We start from the raw sequence: 22,555 nt of genomic DNA, 5'->3' as shown, positions 1-22,555 counted from the left end.
ATCATAGTAATTAATAATTAATAATTTTTTAATTACAAAATCAACGTTTTATTTGTTTTATCTTATGTAAAACAATGGTTAGTTTTGAACTAACTCGTTTCCCAGTTATCATGGGAAGTTAATATAGGCTACATGAGGGTACGTTTCGAATTGATTATATTTTAACGTCTCATTAACTGACAAACACTTAGTTACAGTATTTTTACAGTGATTAAAAAACCACAACATTCTTTTGCTTGGGCTAAGTCTTGTACTCAGAAAAAGATTTTAGACAGGTTTCAGACGCCTCAGAAACCTCATTGTTGGAGATAAGAGTGAGGTAAATATATCACATTTATATTCATCACCCATCACTTTTAAAACGTATAGACGTCGTAAAACAAAGAAGAAATTAATGTAATACGTTTGTTAAATTTTCAATACTCCGACAGGTCTTTGTCATGCAGTCTTTTGTCCACGCGCATTGACACACAGCTCAGCCAATGAGCTTCAAGGAAACACACGACGACGTCACGTTGTTGTGGAAGTCAGTTGCAGGGTAGAAGTCGACCGAGCTCTGTTAAATACAATTTCTATTACCTTTCTGTTATAGCGATTCTGTGTATTCACCAGGCAAGTACTTTTAATTAATTCTTTGATTCGTAAAGTATTACGTTGAATATTTAACGTTATTCAGATTAACCGTTACTGTATTATTTTTATGCTATTTTGGGGGCAATTCATCCCCGGAAACCCCTTTAACGTTAGATGATACGCAAATACATTGATCGAAATTCAAAAAGCGTGTCCGGACGTTTAAGATTCACGTTTGCAATAGATTGTAGACAAAATGTGACAACAGCTAACATTAGACAACTTAAGACTGAAGATAATAAGTAAAGTACAGCTCGACAGTCATGTGGGTTGTTTACAAGCGAGTAATTACGTCTGTAACAGATGGTGGTATTGTTTCAGAAGTAACGTTATTTGATTTAATGTATATCATACGTGTTAAATTATCTTTCTCTAAAAAGTAGACAAGTTCAAACAGCTGTCAGCTACATTGACTATAGTTTTGAGGAAACTGTGGTGGATGGTTGAAACTGATTTCAAAGCAAAACTGATTAATGGTGACGGGAGAAAAAAAACGTTAGTAAGCAAATAATCTTTTTATAATGTAGTTATTACAGACATCACTGTCACGATACAGTTAAGTAGCTTAAACCAGTAATAATAATATGTTTTAAATGATTACTGTGTGTATATAATATGTATAGTAGTCAACATTTGAAGTGGGCAAAAAAGGCAAGAATGGGTGTTGTTAAATAGTTTTAGGAGAACTTATATTATTAATGTAGAAGGATTTATTCTATTTTAAAGGTTCACAATATTTTACAAATATTCAGTTGTATTCACTGTGACTTCAGACTTTTAGCCTATTTATTTTCAAACATAAGCATTTTCACACTTTACTCTGGCCTACAACATGAATGATATTAACTGAAAACTATTTTTTTTTCATAGGACTTTATAATCAGGCTCCAATTGTAGACATAAGTTGATGTAACTGATGATGAAAAGGATTTCTAATGCATTTATATATCTTAAGTCATGTTAATGTCTTATTTAATGTTTAAACTCAATAAATCAACAGTCAACTATTTTATAAAATAACCGTATTACTAATAAACCTAAATAAATGTAACAATTAACCAATTTGCTCAATTTTTGATTGCAAAAATGCAAACACTATTTTAATACAAATTGTTACATATTATTATCTTTGTTGTTGTTTTTTTACAAAGGAGAAGAAAAAAATAACAAAAAAGGAAAAAACGACAACAAAAATAATAATAAGGGTAAAAGAAAAAAGGAAACAACCAGTAATAAAAGTGTACAGAAAATTATGAATAACTGGATGGAGCCTCTCCAGTGTTTTCAGAATCCTCAGTTTTCGGCGCTCGAAAAACTCTGAGGTAGTGTGGACGGAAGGCGTAACCGCAGCAAAACTTGTGACTGCAAGTCGTTTTTTGTTTTAAAACGCATTAGTGTTAACCGGGCCTGAATGCAGTCATTCAACAATCACAATCAAGATACATCAGATACATCATCATGTTGAAATTAAATATTTACAATTAAACAGTATACGATAATAATAAAGACAAACAAAAGTGTAATTACAACAAAATAAATAAATGAAAAAGCAAGGAGAGTGCATCTATTAAATGGAGGGCAAGATGTAGTTAAAGTAAGTTATAAAACATTGCCACTTTAAAAAAAAAAATTGTATTCCCAAAGCATCTAACCTTTTCCAACTTTAGAAAATGAATGGTATCCACAAGCCATTGGGATGTAGTCAGAGGGTTTTATTGATTTCCAGTGAAGTAGAATATGATGCCTAGCTAATAATGAGGTAAAGGCCAAAATACCAAGAAAATATTATTGTTTAGAATTAAACTGGCACTAAATCTTTGGAACCCCAAAAATGGCTACATCAAGGGATGGGTCTATGTTTACCTGCAACACCTAAGACATAATTGTAAAATACAATTAACAAATTTAGCTATTTTTCACTGTTGAAGTTGCAAGTTAAATGTAATGAGATCTTATACACTGTTATCTTATAACAGTCTTATAAAAGTATTTTATAAACTCTTATATACTGATCTTTGTATCAGTATATAATAGGGATAATAGGGATATATAGGGATTTCGTTGTATGCTACAATATGTCCTTTAAGATCTACATAGATAAGTTACGGAAGTGAAACTAGTGATGACAACTCATTTTGGTGGTTTAGAATTGATCATTCCTTTTAAGAGTACCGTTTTTTGAGAAACTGTGCAAACTGTATCTTTTGACAACATTCAGTCCTCAAATCTAAACAAATTATAGAAAAAAACACTTTATACACATTTTAATAATTGTAACCTTCTACTTTTTACTTTCTTCCCAGATATCTGTGGTTGAATTACCTTACAGCCATGCGTGTGTTGTCCCTCAGAGACCTGATGTGGATCTACATGCTGCTTCTGTGTTGTGCATCATGTAACGGTAGACCAGATCCCAAGAAACGAGATGCTTTACTAGGCCTGGAGGCATCTGGACGGACAGGAGGTGACATTATGTTGAACAAGAGAGAAAAACTGCTTGATGGAAAACTTCAGAAACTGAAGCAGCATGATATGGAAGCAGGACAGTTTCTGCCGTCCATGCATTTCTTCAAGGCAAAGCGCCTCATTGACCAAAGTCCTGTCTTTAATTTGATACAGAAGATGCCTAAAGGTGCAGTAATCTGTACTTTGTCATTTGATTGTGTGATAATATAAAAAATATAGAAATATAATATGTATACATACATACACAGCTTTGTTCCCACTATTTTAACTATGTTAAGATCATAAAGGGAATACGATGTATGTTGATATAATTTGGATATACTGTATAGTATCATGAGTATAGTATCATGTTGTGTTATAATTTGCCTGTATAATGGCTAATAATTGTGTCAAGAAAAGGTGTTGCCAAGATTAGGGAAAGTGTCTTTTAAAATGAATGCATTACAATTAGGGCTGCACAATATATCGTTTCGGCGTCGATACCGCAATGTGTGCATTCGCAATAGTCACATCGCAGCATCTGCAATGTGGAGTTGGGATTATAATTGATCAGAAATAAAGACTGTACAGTGTTATTTTACATTACATTTGATTATTAAATAATAGTGGTGCACAAAATATTGATAAGCTGATTTATCTTGCTAATTTCGCCTGCAAAACATCTATGTAGCCAAATATTGCTATATATTTAAAGGTACAAAAGATCTGAATTAATTCATCAGTCTTGCACTGCTATCGTTACAGAGGATCTCGTAATAGAGGACTGAAAATATATCAATGGTGCAAATCTATAAAATAGATATTTAGGTACAGTAATGCAATACGATACAATATTATGATAATTTGCCCCCGATAATGATAGATCACAATGCCAGTGATATACCACAAGAAAACCATCCACAATATATCAGAAAGTTGCATCAGAAAGTTAAAAGATGTATTTCTTTTATTAACAGCACATATATAATAAAAGAATTGCATCTTTGAACTTATTGATGCATTTTTCCCTTCATTTATAGATATATTGTGGATGGTTTTCTTGTGGTATATTGTTGGCATTGTGATCTATCATAATCGGGGGCAAATTATCATGATACTTCATTCATTTTCTTTTTCGTCCGAAACCTAACACTGGGAAACATTTATAAACTCTTGCATTCACACACATACACTACGGCCAATTTGGCTTATTCGATTTACCTATACCATGTATGCATGTCTTTGGACTGTGGAGGAAACCGCAGGAAACACACGTGAACACGGGGAGAACATGCAAACTCCACACAGAAATGCCAACTGACCCAGCTGGGGCTCAAACCAGTGATCTTCTTGCTGTGAGGCGATCGTGCTACCCACTGCACCACCTTTATCATGATAATATTGTATCGTATTGTATTGTATTAATCTACCTAATCATCTGATTACTTATTTCACTTTTATTATTGCTCTATCTTATTTATTTATGCTTGCAGATCGTTCGATTCACTCTGCTACAGGTTTATTCCAATAAATCTAAATGAATGATTTCATCACATATAGAGCTAATCAAGTCATCTGCTGAAATTGTGTTCGGATCACAATAGAGATCGCAGAATGTCAGATTTTTTCCAATATCGTGCAGCTGTAATTACAATTATGTGTTACTGTTTAAAAAAGTAAATAAATCTGTTAGTTTTTCAGGCAAGTAATAACTATTGCTTGCTTGTATGTATGTATAACGTATATATATATATATATATATATATATATATATATATATATATATATATATATATATATATATATATATATATATATATATCGTTAAAGTCAGAATTATTAGCCCCCTTGTTTATTTTTTTCCCCAATTTCTGTTTAACGGAGAGAAGATTTTTTTCCCCCAATTTCTACACATAATAGTTTTAATAACTCATTTATAATAACTGATTTATTTTATCTTTGCCATGATGACAGTAAATAATATTTTACTAGATATTTTTCAAGACACTTCTATACAGCTTAAAGTGACATTTAAAGGCTTAATTAGGTTAATTAGGCAGTAAAGTTATTGTCAAACAATAATTTGTTCTGTAGACTATCGAAAAAATATAGCTTAAAGGGGCTAATAATATTGAATTTTGAAATTTAGTTGGACAAATGTAAGATCTTTTTACACCAAATGTGAAGTGAATATACCTCATGCTAAAAGAAATAATAAACCACATCTGTACATTTGAGGGCACATCATAGACAAAACATTCTGGATTGCATTAGGAATATGATGCATAAAAATGTTCTTCAGCAGTAATAATATTCCATAATATATATCTTTATATTGATAATATTATTATTTTTATAATATGTCTTTTTAAGTTCGCATTTTACATACGTTTTTATTCATTTTATAGGATACTAAATCTATTTTTGTGCAATTGAGATGAGTCCAGATTTAAGCTGAAACTACAGTATCATATTTACACATCATACACAAAACATCTGCACTTCCTCCCAATTTCTCTAAACAAGGGCACAGGAAAACTAACAGACAGATAATGGGAAAAAACAAAGTAACAAAGTTTTTTAAAGCAACTCAAGATATTTTCTCAAAAATAAAGAAGTAATTTGTTACTTTACTAGCTACTTGAAACAGGAATCTGATTACATAACTCACATTACTTGTATTAATTACCCTCAACACTGGATGTCACTACTTTTATTCTACTGCAAAGCTAAATTACCTAAAAGCTAAACTAACCTAACCATATATTTCTTAACAATGTAACTCCCCATAGACTTAAATATGATGATTGATATGATTTATATTTTCAGGTGCTGCGCTGCACGTACACCGACTTTGCTATGGTGTCAGTGGATTGGCTGGTAAAGAACGTGACCTACAGAGAGAACTGTTATGTGTGCTTCACAGACGAGCAAACCGTACAGTTCATCTTCTCCTCTGGACCACCAGCATCCAGTTCACACTGCTCCTCATGGACTCTGCTCAGATCCCTCAGAGAAAAGATTAAAAACACCACTGAACTGGACAACAGGTAAAACTACACTCATTCTGAGACTAACTGAGTGAGGTTTATATTATATGTCTCAATTTCCTTTACAGTTTTATTCGAAATCTCACGCTCTTTACTGAGGACCCAGACAGAACTTATCCTAATCAAGATATTGTGTGGGAGAGATTTGAGCAGGTATTTTTAGTGGCCTACGGGTTGGTCACTTATGCTCCTGTCTTTAAAGACTACCTCTATGAAGGTCTCCGACAGTTTTATGAGGACAACATCATGTACGTGGAAATCAGAGCACTGCTGCCACAGGTAAGATAAATGTGATTTTTACTTATCTCACAATTTTGAGCTTATATTCAATTTATGAAGAGTTTATATCTTACTATTACTTATTCCTGACTTTTTTTTCTTCCAGCAGTTTATATCGCACATTGACATTTATGAATTATAAACTTATATTTGCCAGTTTACATTTTGCATATTTTGTTTACATCTCAGTTTAGTTATTCAGGAAATATGTAAAAAGGAATAAAAAAAATTCACAGGAGGGCTAGTAATTTTGCCTTGAACTTTATGTATATTTGATATGGCTGTATATCGGCACTGCTACGAGTGTGATATTGCATTTATACAACAGTTTGACAACATAATTGTGTATATAAATAAGAAAATCAAACATGGAGAGTCGCAAAAATCCTTATGTATGAGGAACTACTTTATTCTGCCATTCACATCTGCAACTGACAGTCAGAACTGCAGAAACCGTTGCTAATTCACCAACGTCACACTTTAAAACTAGCATTTGAATGATTCTCTAGCATAATGTCTAAAATGATGACAAACAGGTTATTTTGCTCACATCTTAAGATTATAAGGCTGAACGGCATGAAATGCCATCAGTCTACAGAGATTTTCCAGTATTTCTCTATTGCAATTGGGATTTCACAATAATTAACCCCAAAAAAGCCAAAGTAAAGCAAACACTACCAGATTATTATGGTATAAATACAGCACCACAACATACAAAAGAGAGAGATCAACTTAAAATATCACTTACCTGTTTTAAAATGATTTGATCAGCTGTATTTTGAAATTGACAGAGTTTTTCCTTCCCTAAGAACTTATTTTGTGGTCTCTGTTGCCATTGTGGCAGAACGTCAATCGTCTTAGCTCTGCTCAGTATGACAGGACATTGGCGGCTGACGCACTGAAGCTCAGAAATTATGAATATTTAAAATATAAATAAACCTTTTTAAATAAACTGCACAGTTGCAATCTAAACAACTACATTTTTAACTAAAAAGCATAAAAAATACATTATGTTGTCCAACAGCTGCAATATTTGTCAAACTGTCGTGAGTTTATTAATCTGCTGTCACCTTGTGTGGGCGGAGTAATACACAAGGGTGAAGCGGCTGTACGAGTGCTGATATTGCAGAATATCGCACAGCTATCAGCCAATCAGGTTGAAGAACCAGAAAGAACTATTTTATAAATAAATATGGCAACTCAAATCTGAGAGAGAAAAAAGTCTCAATTGCCTTTTCAAATTTTCCATGGCAGAAGTTAGCATCTTTGTAAAATTGTAAGCACTGTAAACATACTAATAAATGCTCATTTTATTTACTCATTCAAGACATATGAACTCGATGGCAGACCTGAATGATAAAGACTGGAGTATGGCAGCCTGTCAGGAAGTTGTGAACCAATTTAAAAAAACATTACCCAGACTTCATCGGGGCTCGGGTGATTTTCACTGTCCACAGGTGTGATAAACAGCAAATTACTTCAAATACCAGTCTGAATCGATAAGATCTGAATTAACCGGTTTCTCTTAGAAAAATAAATGCAACTGAGGCGGTGAAGACAGTAGAGGAAGCAATGATACTGAGAAGAAACTTTCCAGATGTCATGGCAGGCTTTGACTTTGTGAGTATACATTCGGTTCAGTGATGAGCATATTGCTTAAACATACAATACGTGAACGAAATATTTAAAAGAAGCCCATTCTGGTCACCAAAGTTACATTTATTTGATCAAATATACAGTAAAAAATTTTTTAATTTAAGCTGAATTAATAGTATCATCATCTAGCTGTCTTCAGTGTCACATTTTTTTATCCTCAGTGTGCTGCTTTAATATTTTTGTGATTCGAGGGAAAATAAGTATTGAACATGTCGTGTTTTTTCCTGGAAATAATATTTCTGAAGGTGCTGTTGACATGGATTTTAACCAGATATTGGTAATAAAACTTAACAAAAAAAATCTGAAATATTAGTTATGTGTTATAAAAATAAATTAACACGAGCAGAAAGTACTAAACTACTGAAACGTATTAATTAAATTAATTAAAAGGCTTTTTTCGGCTGGCAGTTTAAAGACGACTCTCAAATGGAGAATGAAGTCACATGAATTACTCAGGTGTGAGGTTTTCACAGACTTCAACAGTGTAAAAAACTTGATGGTTCTGTGGGGTCTTGTCTATCAAATCTGATCTTTATTTGTATATTCTATTGGATTCAAGTCAGGTGATTGGCTGGGCCATTCTACAGCTTGATTTTCTTTCTCTGAAAGCATTTGAGAGTTTCCTTGGTTGTATTTTGGATCATTGTCTTGCTGAAATGTCCACTCTGGTTTCATCTTCATCATCCTGATAATGTAGATGTTGGACTGAAGCAGCTAAAATTAATTTACAATGACGAAAAGCAGAGGGGTTGCTGAAGAACTGCTGAGAGATTTCAGCTGCTGTCTGGGCTTTCGCTGTATTTCTACACCTCCCTTTCTTCATGTGTTTAATACTTTTCCCTGTGTCATTTAATTTTATTACACATCACTTTATTTGTAAACTAATTAGATTTGTTTTCTTTGCATATATGAATTTCTTTGGTTGTTACCAACATCCGGGGAAAATTTCAAGTCAACGGCACCTTTAGAAATAGGTTTTCTGAGAAAAATGGTGACGTGTTCAATACTTATTTTTCCTCGCTTTACTATTTAAAAGTGCCAGTAAAAAGTACAAGTAAACATTTATCTAAAATGTATTCATAGTTCAAATAAATGCTGTTACTTTTAACTTTCTTTTCATCAAAGAATTGCATATAGGGCCATTTACACCAAGCATGGAAACTATATAAATAATGATAAAGATAGAGATTTAAAATCTTTCTAAATTTAAAACAACAGCAGAGTTTAGACCACAAATATAACGATAAAGACTTAGAGAAACAATATCATTGGGATATAAGAAAATATTGTTTCTCAGCTAATGAATTAATGATAAAACACTGACAGACAGTCAAAATCTATTGAAATATAAATTACAGGTGACATTGCGAACTCAAACCAACTTTTCAAACATTATTTAAAGATAATATAACTATCTAGAAAACAATTTGTTATACCATGTGAAAGAATGATAAAAATACATCGTGGTTGTGCAAGCCAGGCTAGCAAATAGAAGAATACAAATAAATTTACCTCAGATATCCAGTGCTAGTTTCAGCGACTTTGTATTGCATTAGCTTAGCTAGTGTTGTTTTTATTCCACTACATTGACTGCGATCGCTAAATTGCTTTGTTTACGTTAGCAGTCAGAAGCCACACAAGTAGCTCAATGAGGACGTCTGCTGGTTACAAGGGGTTAATGCCGAATGACAAGCGCAATCAGAAAGAGCATTTTTATCGTTCGTTATTTTGTCAATTTATTGATATATTTATGTTTATAGTTATCGTGTTTAGTGTGAATACGGAGTCCACTAAAATGAATAATAGTTTCCACAAAGCTATGAGAGGCAAACGTGGCTAACATTAGTAATTATAAGAATCCTTATTAATGATTTGAGTAGCAATAGGCCATAACAGAATAGCAAATCAGCACATGTATAATGATTTCTGAAGCAAGCACCGAAGACTGCAGTAAATTCAGCTTTAAATCACAGAAATTACATTATAACACATATGAAAATCAAATAAGTTATATCAAATGTAAATAATATTTCACAAAAATTGAAATTTTACTCAATTTTTTTATCAACAAGGCAGGTTGACCAAAATAAGCTACTTTAAACCTTTTTAAAAAAACAAAAACATTTAACCAGTACTACATGTGCTTTTCTAACTCCAGGTAGGACAGGAAGACCTTGGAAGACCTTTGTGGTACTTCAAGGACGCTTTGAGTTTACCTGAAGGACAAGGGTTTTAACCTGCCCTACTTCTTCACGCTGGAGAGACAGGTTTTCCTTTGACGTCTCGCTTCTTTTATCTGCTACAAAGCCGAGCAACTCAAAAGTCGTCCTTTAGGCTCCGAGTGATTGAGCGTTTGTTCTTTTTCATTGGCTTTTCTGCACAGATTCACAGGGAACAGATGTGGATCAAAACCTCATGGATGCTCTTCTGTTCAACACCACGCGTATCGGGCACGGCTTTGCTTTGGCACGTCACCCTGTGGTAAAAGAGATGGCCAGAAAGATGGACGTGCCGATTGAAGTCTGCCCTATTTCAAATCAGGTAGAACATCACTGTTTGTAGTGTCAAAAATGGGAGTTTGTTTAGTTTCTTTATGCATCTTTCTGGGTCAAAATCTCAATCGGTTCCATTCAGAAACTCTGATTTTGTTGAAAATACATATTTCTGAATATCTTATAAGCAGAATTTCATATTCATATCATTGCTGTTTTAATATTACTGAGTAACAGTTGTAGTTGTTGTTAATAATGTTGCATATGTTGTATTTTTTCTATTTTCAATGTAATTTTAGTTGTTCATTTGTATTTTTTTTAAAGAGATTATAGTTAGAATACAGATTATAGATTATAGTTTGAATACATTTTAATGTTAAATGTACTAAACGAACAAATAAAACAGTCAATTAAACAGATTCATGATGGTTTGGATGTATAAAGATTTTAATATTTAATATTCAAATTTGAATCTATACAATGGCAAATATACATTTATTTTCCTTCGGCTTAGACCCTTTATTCATCAGGGGTCGCCACAGCAGAATGAACCGCCAACTTATCCAGCATATGTTTTACACAGCGGATGCTTTTCCAGCTGCCCCCCAGTACTGGGAAACACCCATACACTCCTCACATGCACACTCATAAACTACAGCCAATTTAGTTTATCCAATTCACCTACAAGCGTATGCCTTTGAAAACCAAAGGAAACCCACGCCAACACGGGGAGAACATGCAAACTCCATACAGAAATGCCAACTGACCCAGCCGGGACTCGAACCAGCAACCTTTTTGCTGTGAGGCGACAGTGCTAACCACCATGTCGTCCGGCAAATATACAAGACAAAATTATTATCCCTTCTCTGAAATTCAAATATTTCATAAGTGATGATGTTTAACACAGCAAGGAAAGACTTAGAGTATTATTTTATATTATATTTTTCTTCTAAAGAAAGTCTAATGGCTTTTTTATAGAATTATGTTAATCATATGCAATGTTTTGTCATATTTTGAATGAAATGTTGATGCAATTTTTTTGTTGTTGAATTAAGTGCGTTCATTTGATTATAAAAACCTGAAAACAAATAAAATTTGAGATTATTATTAATATTTAAAATAATGGTTTAATATTTTAATGTAATTACAAATATGCATTATTCCTGTGATGGATTTTATGCATCATCATATCTCAGAGTTTTTCAGAAATCGATACGATCAAGAAGCATTTCTACCTAGCAGTGTTGAAAACAGTGGTTCAGACTAATGTTTGAAGCATTTATTCATTAATTTATTTTATTTTCGGCTTAGTCCCTTTATTAATCAGGGGTCGCCACAGCACAGAGCGGAATGAACCGCCAATTTATCAAGCACATGTTTTAAGCAGCGGATGCCCTATCCAGCTGCAATCCAGTACTGGGAAATACCCATACACACTCATTCACACACGGACAATTTAGCTTACCCAATTCACCTATAGTGCATGTCTTTTGACTGTGCTGAAAACCGGAGCACCCGGAGGAAACCCACGCCAACACTGGGAGAACATGCAAACTCCACGCAGAAATGCCAACTGACCTAGCCAAGGCTCGAACCAGCGACCTTCTTGCTGTGAGGTGACAGCGCTACCCACTGCGCCACCCCGCCACCCCTTTTTTAAGCATTTATTTGAAATAAAAAATCTTTTGTAACATTAAATAGATGGCTTGCTGTAACGTTGATGCGTCCTTATTGAATATTTGTAATTTTTGAACAGGAGTTTATCTTTTAACACATTGTGGATTATTTCAGTTTTCATCTATGCTACTTTGTCTGTTCTTGTTGTGGACAGAATGTTTAAGAATGAAAGAGTTTTTTTAAAGCTTTAGCTTAGGGCTGGGCGAAATGGCCAAAATGCAGTCTCGATAAATATTTTCCATATTGAACGATAACAATATATATTTCGATTTGAGTTGTTAATGCTTCCAGATTTCAAAGAGTACCCAAACAATGACTGAAGCCACAAAAATTAGAGTGCCCATTAAATAGCATAACATATTTTTGGTGGCCGAAAATTCGGTACATCTCTAATATCAACACACTTTTAGATTCCCATTGTTGCACATTTCTGCTGTGTGATTGGCTCTAAGAGCAATATAGATTAAAAAAGTCCAGAGCCTAACATTGTTATTAACAAATTTTATTGCAATTTTATATAATAGGCTATCATTTATTTGCCCTACTTTAGCTACAAACAAACATTGAATTGTTCAGAGAAGTATTAAAAAACAATTGAATATAATACTATACTTTATATAATGTTCATTTATAAAAAAAAAAAAAAAAAATACAATGTATTCGATACCATATTGAGTAGCGTTTTACCTGAAAAAAATCGGATGTTTTGTGTTCTCTTTTAGGTGTTGAAGCTGGTCTCAGACCTGCGGGATCATCCGGCTGCAGTCCTGATGGCTGAAGGTCATCCTCTGGTGATCAGCTCTGATGATCCTGCTGTTTTTGGAGCCACAGCTCTTTCACACGATTTCTATGAAGCTTTTATGGGTTTTGGAGGAATGAGCTTTAATTTAGGCACATTAAAAGAGCTAGCCTTAAACTCCCTCAGGTACCAAATAATCACATTTTAAACAAAAAAGAGACTTTATATGCAATTTTGTACATTTATTTAAGTATTTTGTGTCCTCACTAGTTAATTCGCGCTCTTATTCTTCATTTTAGGTACAGCACATTGCCAAGTCAAAGAAAGAAAGAAGCTATCGACGCTTTGCTGGTAAAATGGGACAAGTTTGTTTGGGAAAGTTTACTTTGATAGGATGTTACCAAATTAGGACGTTTTTAATTAGGAGGCCATTGTTTACAGGACATTTACGTCTTTTGTGTCGTATTGGTGATACTGAGGTGCGAAAACGCCAATTTATGCTGAGAGAACTGAATGTAATGATGTCTTGAACTGATCTGGGCTGCCATCTTGTGGAGAATCTGAAGCAGTGCTTTTGTGAATATTAATCGCGGTTTTAGATATGAATGTAAAGTCACACAATCTAAGCTGGGTTGACTACTCAGGATGCGTGATAAACCGCTAAAAGAATGTTTTATGTCTTGTTGTAATAGAGAAAGTGTGGATTAAAGGGATCGTTCACGCAAAAATTGAAAATTCTGTCATCATGGACTCACCCTCCACTTCCAAACCAGTTTGAGTTTCTTCTGCTGAACACAAATTTTTTTTAGGCATCTGCAAACTACCTTTTTTGATTTTAACAGAAGATAGAAACTCCTTAAGGTCTGTTAATATTTAAAGAGGAAATAGTGAGAATTCTTGGAGTGAACTGTCCCTTTAAAGCTCACCTGAAAATGAGACTTTCCACGTTCATGCCATTTTAATACAACTCCATCTTTGGAGAACATTTTTTATCAAACCTGAGAGTTGTCTTCAACATAAAGACTATTCACCTGAAAAATCATAGTTCAAAAGGTTTGTAATGATATTTAAAAGTGTTAATTTCAGATTTATATAAACATTGATCAGTAATCTTCTTTACAACATTCAAGTTATAGTTATATCGTTAACTAACCAAAATTTTTTAAGTGCATAAACCCTGACAAGTTTACTTAAGTTACCCAATTGCGGTTTGTGAATACAAAACTCATGATTTACAATAGGAAAGTATTAATAATAATAAAAAAACTACTGCGAGAACTCTATGTGCACCTTTCTATCTTTACAATATTCCAAAACATTTTTAGGTGGAATGTTTATATTATTTTAGTATTTACTTTTGTTTTTATTAGATTAAAAGTTTTCTATTTTATATATTTATATATTTTCTTTTAGTAATTTTGATTAATTGATCAATTGATCATAATTGATACTATTTGATCAGTTACTAAACTTGTTGGTTATGTTGTTTTATTATTGTGTTACAATTTTTTTAGCACAAGTAATATTATATATTATACAATGAAGGGGTTCTTATAGCAGAGGTTAAACACTAATCCATGATGAGTAGTGCAAAACTGATCCAATATGAGATGAGACCCGGATTAATTTATCTCTGAATGATAAATAAAACATTCCTGTTCATTTTTGGTAACTTTATTGAGTTTAAATGTTGGGCTAAAAATAAAAATAAAATAAAATAAAACTAAATAAATAAATAATTGTAAATAACTCTGCAATATTTGATAATGCCAAAACATCTATCCAAATGGATGTTATAAATACTGGAAATATTCCTCAGAGATTTTGGTCCATATTAACATGATAGCGTCACGCAGTTGCTGCAGATTTGTTGGCTGCACATCCATGATGTGAATCTCCCGTTCCACCACATTGGATTGAGCTCTGGTGACTGTGGAGGCCATTTGAGTACAGTGAAAAACTCATTATCATGTTCAAGTAACCAGTCTGAGATGATTCACGCTTTATGACATGGCGTTACCCTGATGGAAGTAACCATCAAAGATGGATACACTGTGTCATAAAGGGATGGACATGGTCCAACAATACTCAGGTAGGCTGTGGCAGACACAATGCTCAGTTAGTACTAATGGGTGCAAAGTGTGCCAAGAAAATATCCCCCACACCATTACAACCGCCACTACCAGTCTGAACCATTGATACAAGGCAGGATGGATCCATGCTTTCATGTTGTTGACACCAAATTTCGACCCTACCATTCAAATGTCGCAACAGACTCATCAGACCAGGCAACGTTTTTCCAATCTTCTATTGTCGAATTTGCTCAGCTGTGCGAACTGTAGCCTCAGTTTCCTGTTCTTAGCTGACAGGAGTGGCACACGGTTGGTCTTCTGCTGCTGTAGCCCTCTGCCTCACCGTTTGATGTGTTGTGCATTCAGAGATGCTCTTCTGCAGACTTCGGTTGTAACAGTGGTTAATTGAGTTACTGCTGCTTTTCTATCAGCTCGAACCAGTCTGGCCATTCTCCTCTGACCTCTGGCAGCAAACAAGGCATTTGTGGCCGCAGAACTGCCGATCACTGGATATTTTCTCTTTTTCGGAGCATTCTCTAGAGATGGTTGTGCGTGAAAATCCCAGTAGATTTCCCAGTAGTTTCTGAAATACTCAGCCCGATTGGCACCAACAACCATGCCACGTTCAAGTCACCTAAATCACCTTTCTTTTCCATTCTGATGCTCGGTTTGAACTGCAGCAAATAATCTTTTAATCAAATAATCTGAGTTAACAAGCAGTTGGACAGGTGTACCTAAAAGGTGGCCAGTGAGTATATATATATATATATATATATATATATATATATATAATATATATATTTATATATATATATATATATATATATATATAGATAGATAGATAGATAGTAGATAGATAGATAGATAGATAGATAGATAGATAGATAGATAGATAGATAGATATGATAATAGATAGATAGATAGATACTACACACAACACACACACATACACGGCCAATATAAGATTCTGATGATATGATAACCTTGGATAAAAATATCACAGTTTGACGCTATCACGGTATTGTGATTACTGCTATAATATAGTCTCTTTTTTAAAGTCTGAGTAAAAATCATCAACTTTTTCCCTCATTGAACACAATCTGTTTTATTTTAGGAAACATTTATAATATTTTGGAACAGTAAACATGCAGGCTAAATATGTTATTAAATGAGTAATTGACTGCGCTATCTTTATTAGTTTTTTAAACACATTTAAAAAAAACTTACATATACCTTAGGAAGGGTATAGCTTGAAAACTTTAACAGTTTTAAAACCTTGACTTTTCCAAACTGGTAACCTTGAACCGGTTACCATCTCAGCCTTCCCACAGTACTGTGCCAAAAGAATTTCCACCAAAAACAATTCAATGCTGCAACGCTATCACCAATGATAAATTAATTATAAAGAATATGAGAATAAATATGATGCTTATAATTCTAATCAAATGTATCCCACATATGGACTGACATACTGATACTCTCATCCTCATTGACATACATTTTGTTTTCAAGTCTTCACATTCACTTTGTTGCCTTTACTTCAGTGAAATTCCCCTTTAGTTCTTCAAAGGCTTGTTGAATTGTCCATTCTTGTCCAGTGCACGCTTGCAAAACTAGATAATAGTATGTATCCTGTCCTTGTGCTAATTCAAGACATCGGTTTGTCTTTCTGTTTCTTATTTCTTTTCCCTAAAAATAAAGCATTAACATGGGATTTTCACTTATATGCATGCTCAAGTTCTTATGGCCAGATTTACTAACAGTGTGTGCCAGCACAAACTGTATTTTTGACATTAAAACGATAGCCTGCTGTCACTGTCAATACAGTCCAAAGACATGCAGGGGTGCGTTTCCGAAAACCATTGTTAGCCAACTAAGGTTGCAGGTTCTGTGGTTATAAACATAGTTCCTTGATTTGGCGTTTCCCAAATCTGTCGTTCCAACGAACATTCGTAAACTGTACGCTTGCAACTACACCTCTAGAGCTGTAGTTAGAAACATAGTCTCTGGTTGTGTTCTATTCCCAGTTATGCCCCCTATGCCCTATTCGTTTAGAATATTCTAACATTTAAACTGGGAATGATTAAAAAACACATTAAAGTCATCTCTCTTAGGTGTAATTTGCTTTCAAAGTATTTTTACAGTTCATTTTTAGCCATCTTCATATTGACAATTACGCTCCCTTCGTGAATTTTGAACACCGCCGTGGCTCATGACGAAAGCTGTAGGTGACCTATTATTTAAAAGCAGAATTTTGTTATGTCTCCAAAGCTTGTGAAAACAAATAAATATATATTTGTTTTATTTATATATATATATTATATATATAATATATATATTATATATATATAATATATATAATATATATATATATATATATATAGCAGTTGTTAATGGTTTATTAAGTTATTTATTAAGAAATGTATCTGTACTGTATATGACATGGGCCTGTTGGTTAGTAGACTTTTTAAAATAAATAAATAAATAAACAAACAAACAATATTCTACTTAATAATATTAATATAATAGTTATAATAATTATTATTATTATTAAGTAGGATTTTTTTTCATTTCTTAATAAACTGTAAATTACGCCTACAACCATTAACGATTTATAGAATATGTGGTAGCTAAGTGATTTTACATGAAATATTCTCAATAATATTTGTAAAGGAAACATATATAGGTCCTATATGTGTCGTTTACATATATTTCAATTAATATGGAAAGCGAGTGCATGTTTTTACCAAAACTTATCTTGGATTTTTTAAAGTGCGAGTGTATGTAAAATAATTTGCACAAAAATGATGGGTTTTTTTCTTTAAAGAAGTTCTTCCACCCTGTTTAGAGCGTCATTATGGACGTTTTACAATATAACTATTAGTTATATATAACTATCACGATGGATCTGTGACAGAGAAACTACAGGTTTTGGGAAACACTCATCACTACATTGTGCATCATACTATGATAATTCAGCCGAGAGTTACGTTGTTGTTTGGGAAACGCCCCCCCTGAATACTGTACGTGAATTGGAAGAACTAAATTGGCCATAGTGTATGAGTGCGTGTGCGAATGTAATAGTGTAGGGGTGTTTCCCAGTACTGGGTTGCATCTGGAAGGGCATTCTTTGTGTAAAATGCCGGAATAGTTGGCGGTTCATTCCGCTGTGACGACCCCTGATAAATAAGGGACTAAGCTGAAGGAAAATGATTGAATGAATTGAGCGAGATCAAAGATTCAGAGATTAGTAAATCTGGCCGTAAATATTGTGTATGAGAAATAATTTAAGCAATGTGGCACAACATATTCCACAAAAATGAATACACTTATAAAACCCACACAAGAGATCCATACCTGAGTGAAGTTCCAATAAATACTCATTCCTTTCTCCTTGGCATATTTACAGTTATATAAAGTCACCGTGCTTCCACTTCCAGGGTCAGACAGACAACGATTAGAGTTATAAGTGTGAGATTTAATGCTGCCAACATAGATTTCTCCAGTACGTTTGTAGTAACAACGCTGTGGAAGAAGTTAAAATGATTAATGCTTTCTGGTTGTAGCTTTAAAGTTTTCCCTTGGATACTGTATACCTGAGGGCCGTAGTAATGACACCACCAAAGATAATAGGCACACTTCCAGGAACTGGTCCTTGATCAATGCAATGGCTTTTAAGAATGTCATTCTTCAACTGCCATGAAAAAAAAACAGCATCAATTCAAGGGTGACTATAGATCGATCAGTTGTAGTAAGCTTTTGAAATTGCATCAGAAAACTATCTGTGTTGCTTACCACACCATAACCTATTATGTCGTCCCATCTGTCAAGCTGAGGATATACATTTTCCAGATACCATTTGAAGGGTTTACATTTGAGTCTCTCCCGTAACTGTTTTCTTTCAGTGACATCACCAATATCAATCCCATGATCCTTTAGGAAACAATTGTTTTATTACCCAGAATGCAAATGCAAACATGACTGTTAAAAATTACTTATCTCAAAGCGATTTTTACAGTTACCTTCAGAGGGAGATTCCAGGCAATATTCACATTGGATTTATATTCATCCATCCAGATTTCAGCCACTCTCAGTGCATTTCGAATCATGAGTTTGCTGAGATCTGGTGAATAAGGCTTATGTGATCTTTCAATGTGTGCAATCTTTGAACACGGCACCACTTCGACACTCCCACCACAGAGCCAGACCTGATTTAATCATTAAATATCAAATATCAATATCTGCACACCATTATATGTACACATATTTCATGCGTTACGCGAACCACTCACACGTATGCCTAGTTCAACATTTTCTCCACCATAAACTGTCATTCCTTCATCCAGAACTCCAATTTCTCCCAGGAACTCACGGTCAGCGACAAGGATACCCATGACTGAAGGACTCCTAACAATGTCGGGGTAAAAATAAAATGGATGGGTTTAAGTTGATGCCATTCATTCTGTTCCTCATAGTGACCGAAGTTTCAAGATTAAGTCTTGTTCTAAAACATTGATTCATTGAGCATAAAAATAACCATTTATTGCTGTCAGTTCATTTCAAAAATACATATTAATCTAAGCCCTACTCACTGTCCGATTTCAGCCACAACTTGGTCATCTGAGACAAATCCAAATAAAAGATTGCTGTAATCCTATAAGCTAAAATCTGTGGTTTTTGAACGCTGGTTTGTTCACTGACAGCTGTTTATTAATTGTTGCAGACAGATTTTTCTGGCGAAGATTTTAAACACTTCAGACACATCAATAAGAGCGCATCAATAGACAGCATGCTTCAATAGTAAAACCCCCCAAAAAATCTCTGACATTTGCCTGCACTAGTTTGAAGTTATCACACTGAAAGCACCATCAGATTTGGCACTCTTATTGGATTCTTAGTTTAAAGCCAGTAGCAGCTGAAGTCATTCATTAATTTTCAATTGTTTTTCTGGGGCCGGGTCACGGGGGCAGCAGTCTTAGGAGAGAACCTCAGACTTCCCTTACCCCAGACACTTCCTCCAGCTCCTCCAGTGGGAATCCCGAGGCATTCCCAGGCCAGCCAAGAGACAGTCCCTCCAGCGTGTCCTGGGTCTTACCCGAGGTCTCCTCCCGGTGGGACATGCCTGGAACACTTTCCTAGGTAGGCGTCCAAAAGGCATCCGAAACAGATACCCAAGCCACCTCAGCAGACTTCTCTCAATGTGGAGGAGCAGCAGCTCTGTTCCGAGCTCCTTCCAGGTGTCAGAGCTCCTCACCCTACCTATAAGGTTGCGCCCTGCCACCCTGCAAAGGAAACTCATTTCGCCCGCTTGTATCTGGGATCTTCTCCTTTTGGTCATGACACAAAGCTCATAGGTGAGAGTAGGAACGTAGATTGACCGGTAAATCGAGAGCTTTGTCATTTGGTGAGCTCCTTCTTTACCACAACGGACCGGTACATCAACCGCAATACTGCTGCCGCTACACCAATCCGCCTGTCAATCTCACGTTCCATCCTTTCCTTACTTGTGAACAAAACCCCAAGATACTTGAACTCCTCCACCTGGGGTAAGGACTTTCCTCCAACCTGGAGATGGCAAACCACCTTTTTCTGGTGGAGCACCATGGACTCAGACTTGGAGGTGCTGATTCTCATACCAGCCGTGTCACACTTGCCAGGAAACCACCCCAGTGCATGCTGAAGGTCCATGTTCAATGAAGCCAACAGAACAACATTGTTTGCGAATAACAGAGATGAGATCCTGTGGTCCCCGAACCGGACCCCCTCCACCCCCAAGGCTGTGCTTTGAAATTCTGTCCATAAAAATTATGAACAGAACCGGTGACTTCTTGCCGGAATTGCGAACCAAACTCCTACTCTGTTCATACAGGGATGAGACAGCCCTTAGCAGAGCGCCTCTGACCCTATTCTCCCAGAATGCCACAAGGGACACAGTCTTCTCCAAGGAACGCCTTCTCCAAGTCCACAAAACACATGTGGACTGGTTGGGCATACTCCCATGAACCCTCGAGCACCCTGGTGATGGTATAGAGCTGGTCCAGTGGCCTGGACGAAAACAACAGTGTTCCTCCTGAATCCCAGGTTCAGGATGAACTGCCACCTTATCGTGGTGGAGGGGTTTGAGTGCTTGAGTGATCCTAGGAGCTATGTTGCCGGGGGCTAATGCCCCTGGTAGGATCTCCCAAGGCAAAAAGGTCTTAGGTGACAGATCAGACTAAGTGCAGATAAAAAAAAACCCTTTGAGTTTTATAACATCGAGGACCGAGATGTCGCCCAGTATGGTGCAGCCATGGCCCTATCCTGGAGCCAGGCCTGGGGTTGGGGCTCGTATGCGAACACCTGGTGGCTGTGTTTGTCCCTGCGGACCATGACAACCCGATCTTCGGGCACAGAAACTGGCTGCTGAAGTCACATAGTGTAAATAGCACAGTGTGAGCAGGGCTTTGGGAAGATAAGCAACTGTACATCCAATTTGCATTAATAGAAAAACGTAAAGAAAAGAAAAGAAAAAAGTTATGACCAAAATTAACAGAACAAAAACGTCCTCTTTCCGTCAATAAATCACATAATTAAAATGAACTTGCCATGTCTTGCTCATTTTGAAAAGGCTGTACAATTTTGATTTCATGACAGATCAGACGATTTTTTTTCAATGATGCAATTTTATTTTAAAAGAATGAATGATTGTGTCACACTCCAAGAGCATTTAAATTCACTGAAGAAAGTGAAAGTGTTTTAAAAGTTGCACAACTTACTTTCCTGGTTCTGATGGGTCTTTGAGTTTGTACCATTCTGGCCGGAAGGACTCATACATGCACCAAATGCTCCAGTCAAACGCATGAGCAGCAGGAAAATAGCTAATAACCTCCAGTGTGTCAAAAAGCACTTTGTCGAACACTGGTGACAACACAGTTGTCCTGTTTGCTTTGATTCGTGCAAGTAGTGGCTCTGCCCTACAACAACAAAACAGCAGTCAAATGTAAAACATATATATTTATTAAGACCATTATACTTCTATGAGTGTAGTATAATTTACCATTCTTTATTAACTTCAATGTGGGCATCCAGAATGGCGACCACTTGACCTGTGGCCGCTTCCCAGCCTGACATTCTTGCTTTGGCGAGACCCATTTGCTTTTTGTGTCGCACCTTCTTGATCAAACCAGGTTTGCCTTTGTTAATTAGATCAATATATTTGTCTAAAGGCAATTTCAGATCCTCTACCAAAAAAAAAAGAGAGAACAATTTATGAAGAACTAATCCATTAATTAATGGCCCCTTTCCACTGACTGGCACAGTAAAGTACGGGTCGGTACGGGTGACCTTTATCAGGCTTGCATTTCCACAACCAAGGGTAACATTTTGGTGGCCGTGGTGTACAACAAAGTTTCAGTCGACGTCATTCTTGCAATAAATGTCTACAGTAAAGCTGTACAGGTCGTTCAATTATCATATTATCATATACAGATGCTTTATACATATTTTTTATGAACAAGACTTGATATAACTGCA

At 35.2% G+C, this 22,555-nt stretch overlaps 2 protein-coding genes across 2 annotated transcripts in view; one reads left to right on the top strand and one right to left on the bottom strand.

Moving 5' to 3' along the window:
• The first annotated feature begins 519 nt into the window (after nucleotides 1-519).
• On the top strand, nucleotides 520-13,486 carry ada2a (adenosine deaminase 2a). The gene is given in 13 exon segments (XM_056452272.1): nucleotides 520-612; nucleotides 2,937-3,265; nucleotides 5,908-5,927; nucleotides 5,929-6,128; nucleotides 6,197-6,407; nucleotides 7,735-7,755; nucleotides 7,757-7,810; nucleotides 7,812-7,864; nucleotides 7,937-8,027; nucleotides 10,222-10,330; nucleotides 10,447-10,604; nucleotides 12,955-13,157; nucleotides 13,271-13,486. Coding segments are annotated over 12 exon segments (1,512 nt in total). The 5' UTR covers nucleotides 520-612; nucleotides 2,937-2,964; the 3' UTR covers nucleotides 13,362-13,486.
• Nucleotides 13,487-16,355: 2,869 nt separating this feature from the next.
• The window catches only part of LOC130219421 (probable polypeptide N-acetylgalactosaminyltransferase 8), a 20,895-nt gene continuing 14,695 nt past the window's right edge, over nucleotides 16,356-22,555 (bottom strand). The window contains 9 exon segments of the mRNA XM_056451831.1: nucleotides 16,356-16,732; nucleotides 18,401-18,568; nucleotides 18,640-18,660; nucleotides 18,663-18,737; nucleotides 18,839-18,976; nucleotides 19,066-19,251; nucleotides 19,336-19,450; nucleotides 21,799-21,996; nucleotides 22,080-22,263. Coding sequence (XP_056307806.1) covers nucleotides 16,565-16,732; nucleotides 18,401-18,568; nucleotides 18,640-18,660; nucleotides 18,663-18,737; nucleotides 18,839-18,976; nucleotides 19,066-19,251; nucleotides 19,336-19,450; nucleotides 21,799-21,996; nucleotides 22,080-22,263 — 1,253 coding nt within the window. The 3' untranslated portion in view covers nucleotides 16,356-16,564.

The sequence above is a fragment of the Danio aesculapii genome, chromosome 25 (assembly GCF_903798145.1).
Source record: "Danio aesculapii chromosome 25, fDanAes4.1, whole genome shotgun sequence".
Lineage (NCBI taxonomy): Eukaryota > Metazoa > Chordata > Actinopteri > Cypriniformes > Danionidae > Danio > Danio aesculapii.
Note: the sequence above shows the minus strand (reverse complement) of the source record. Positions and strands in the feature narration are given on the sequence as shown.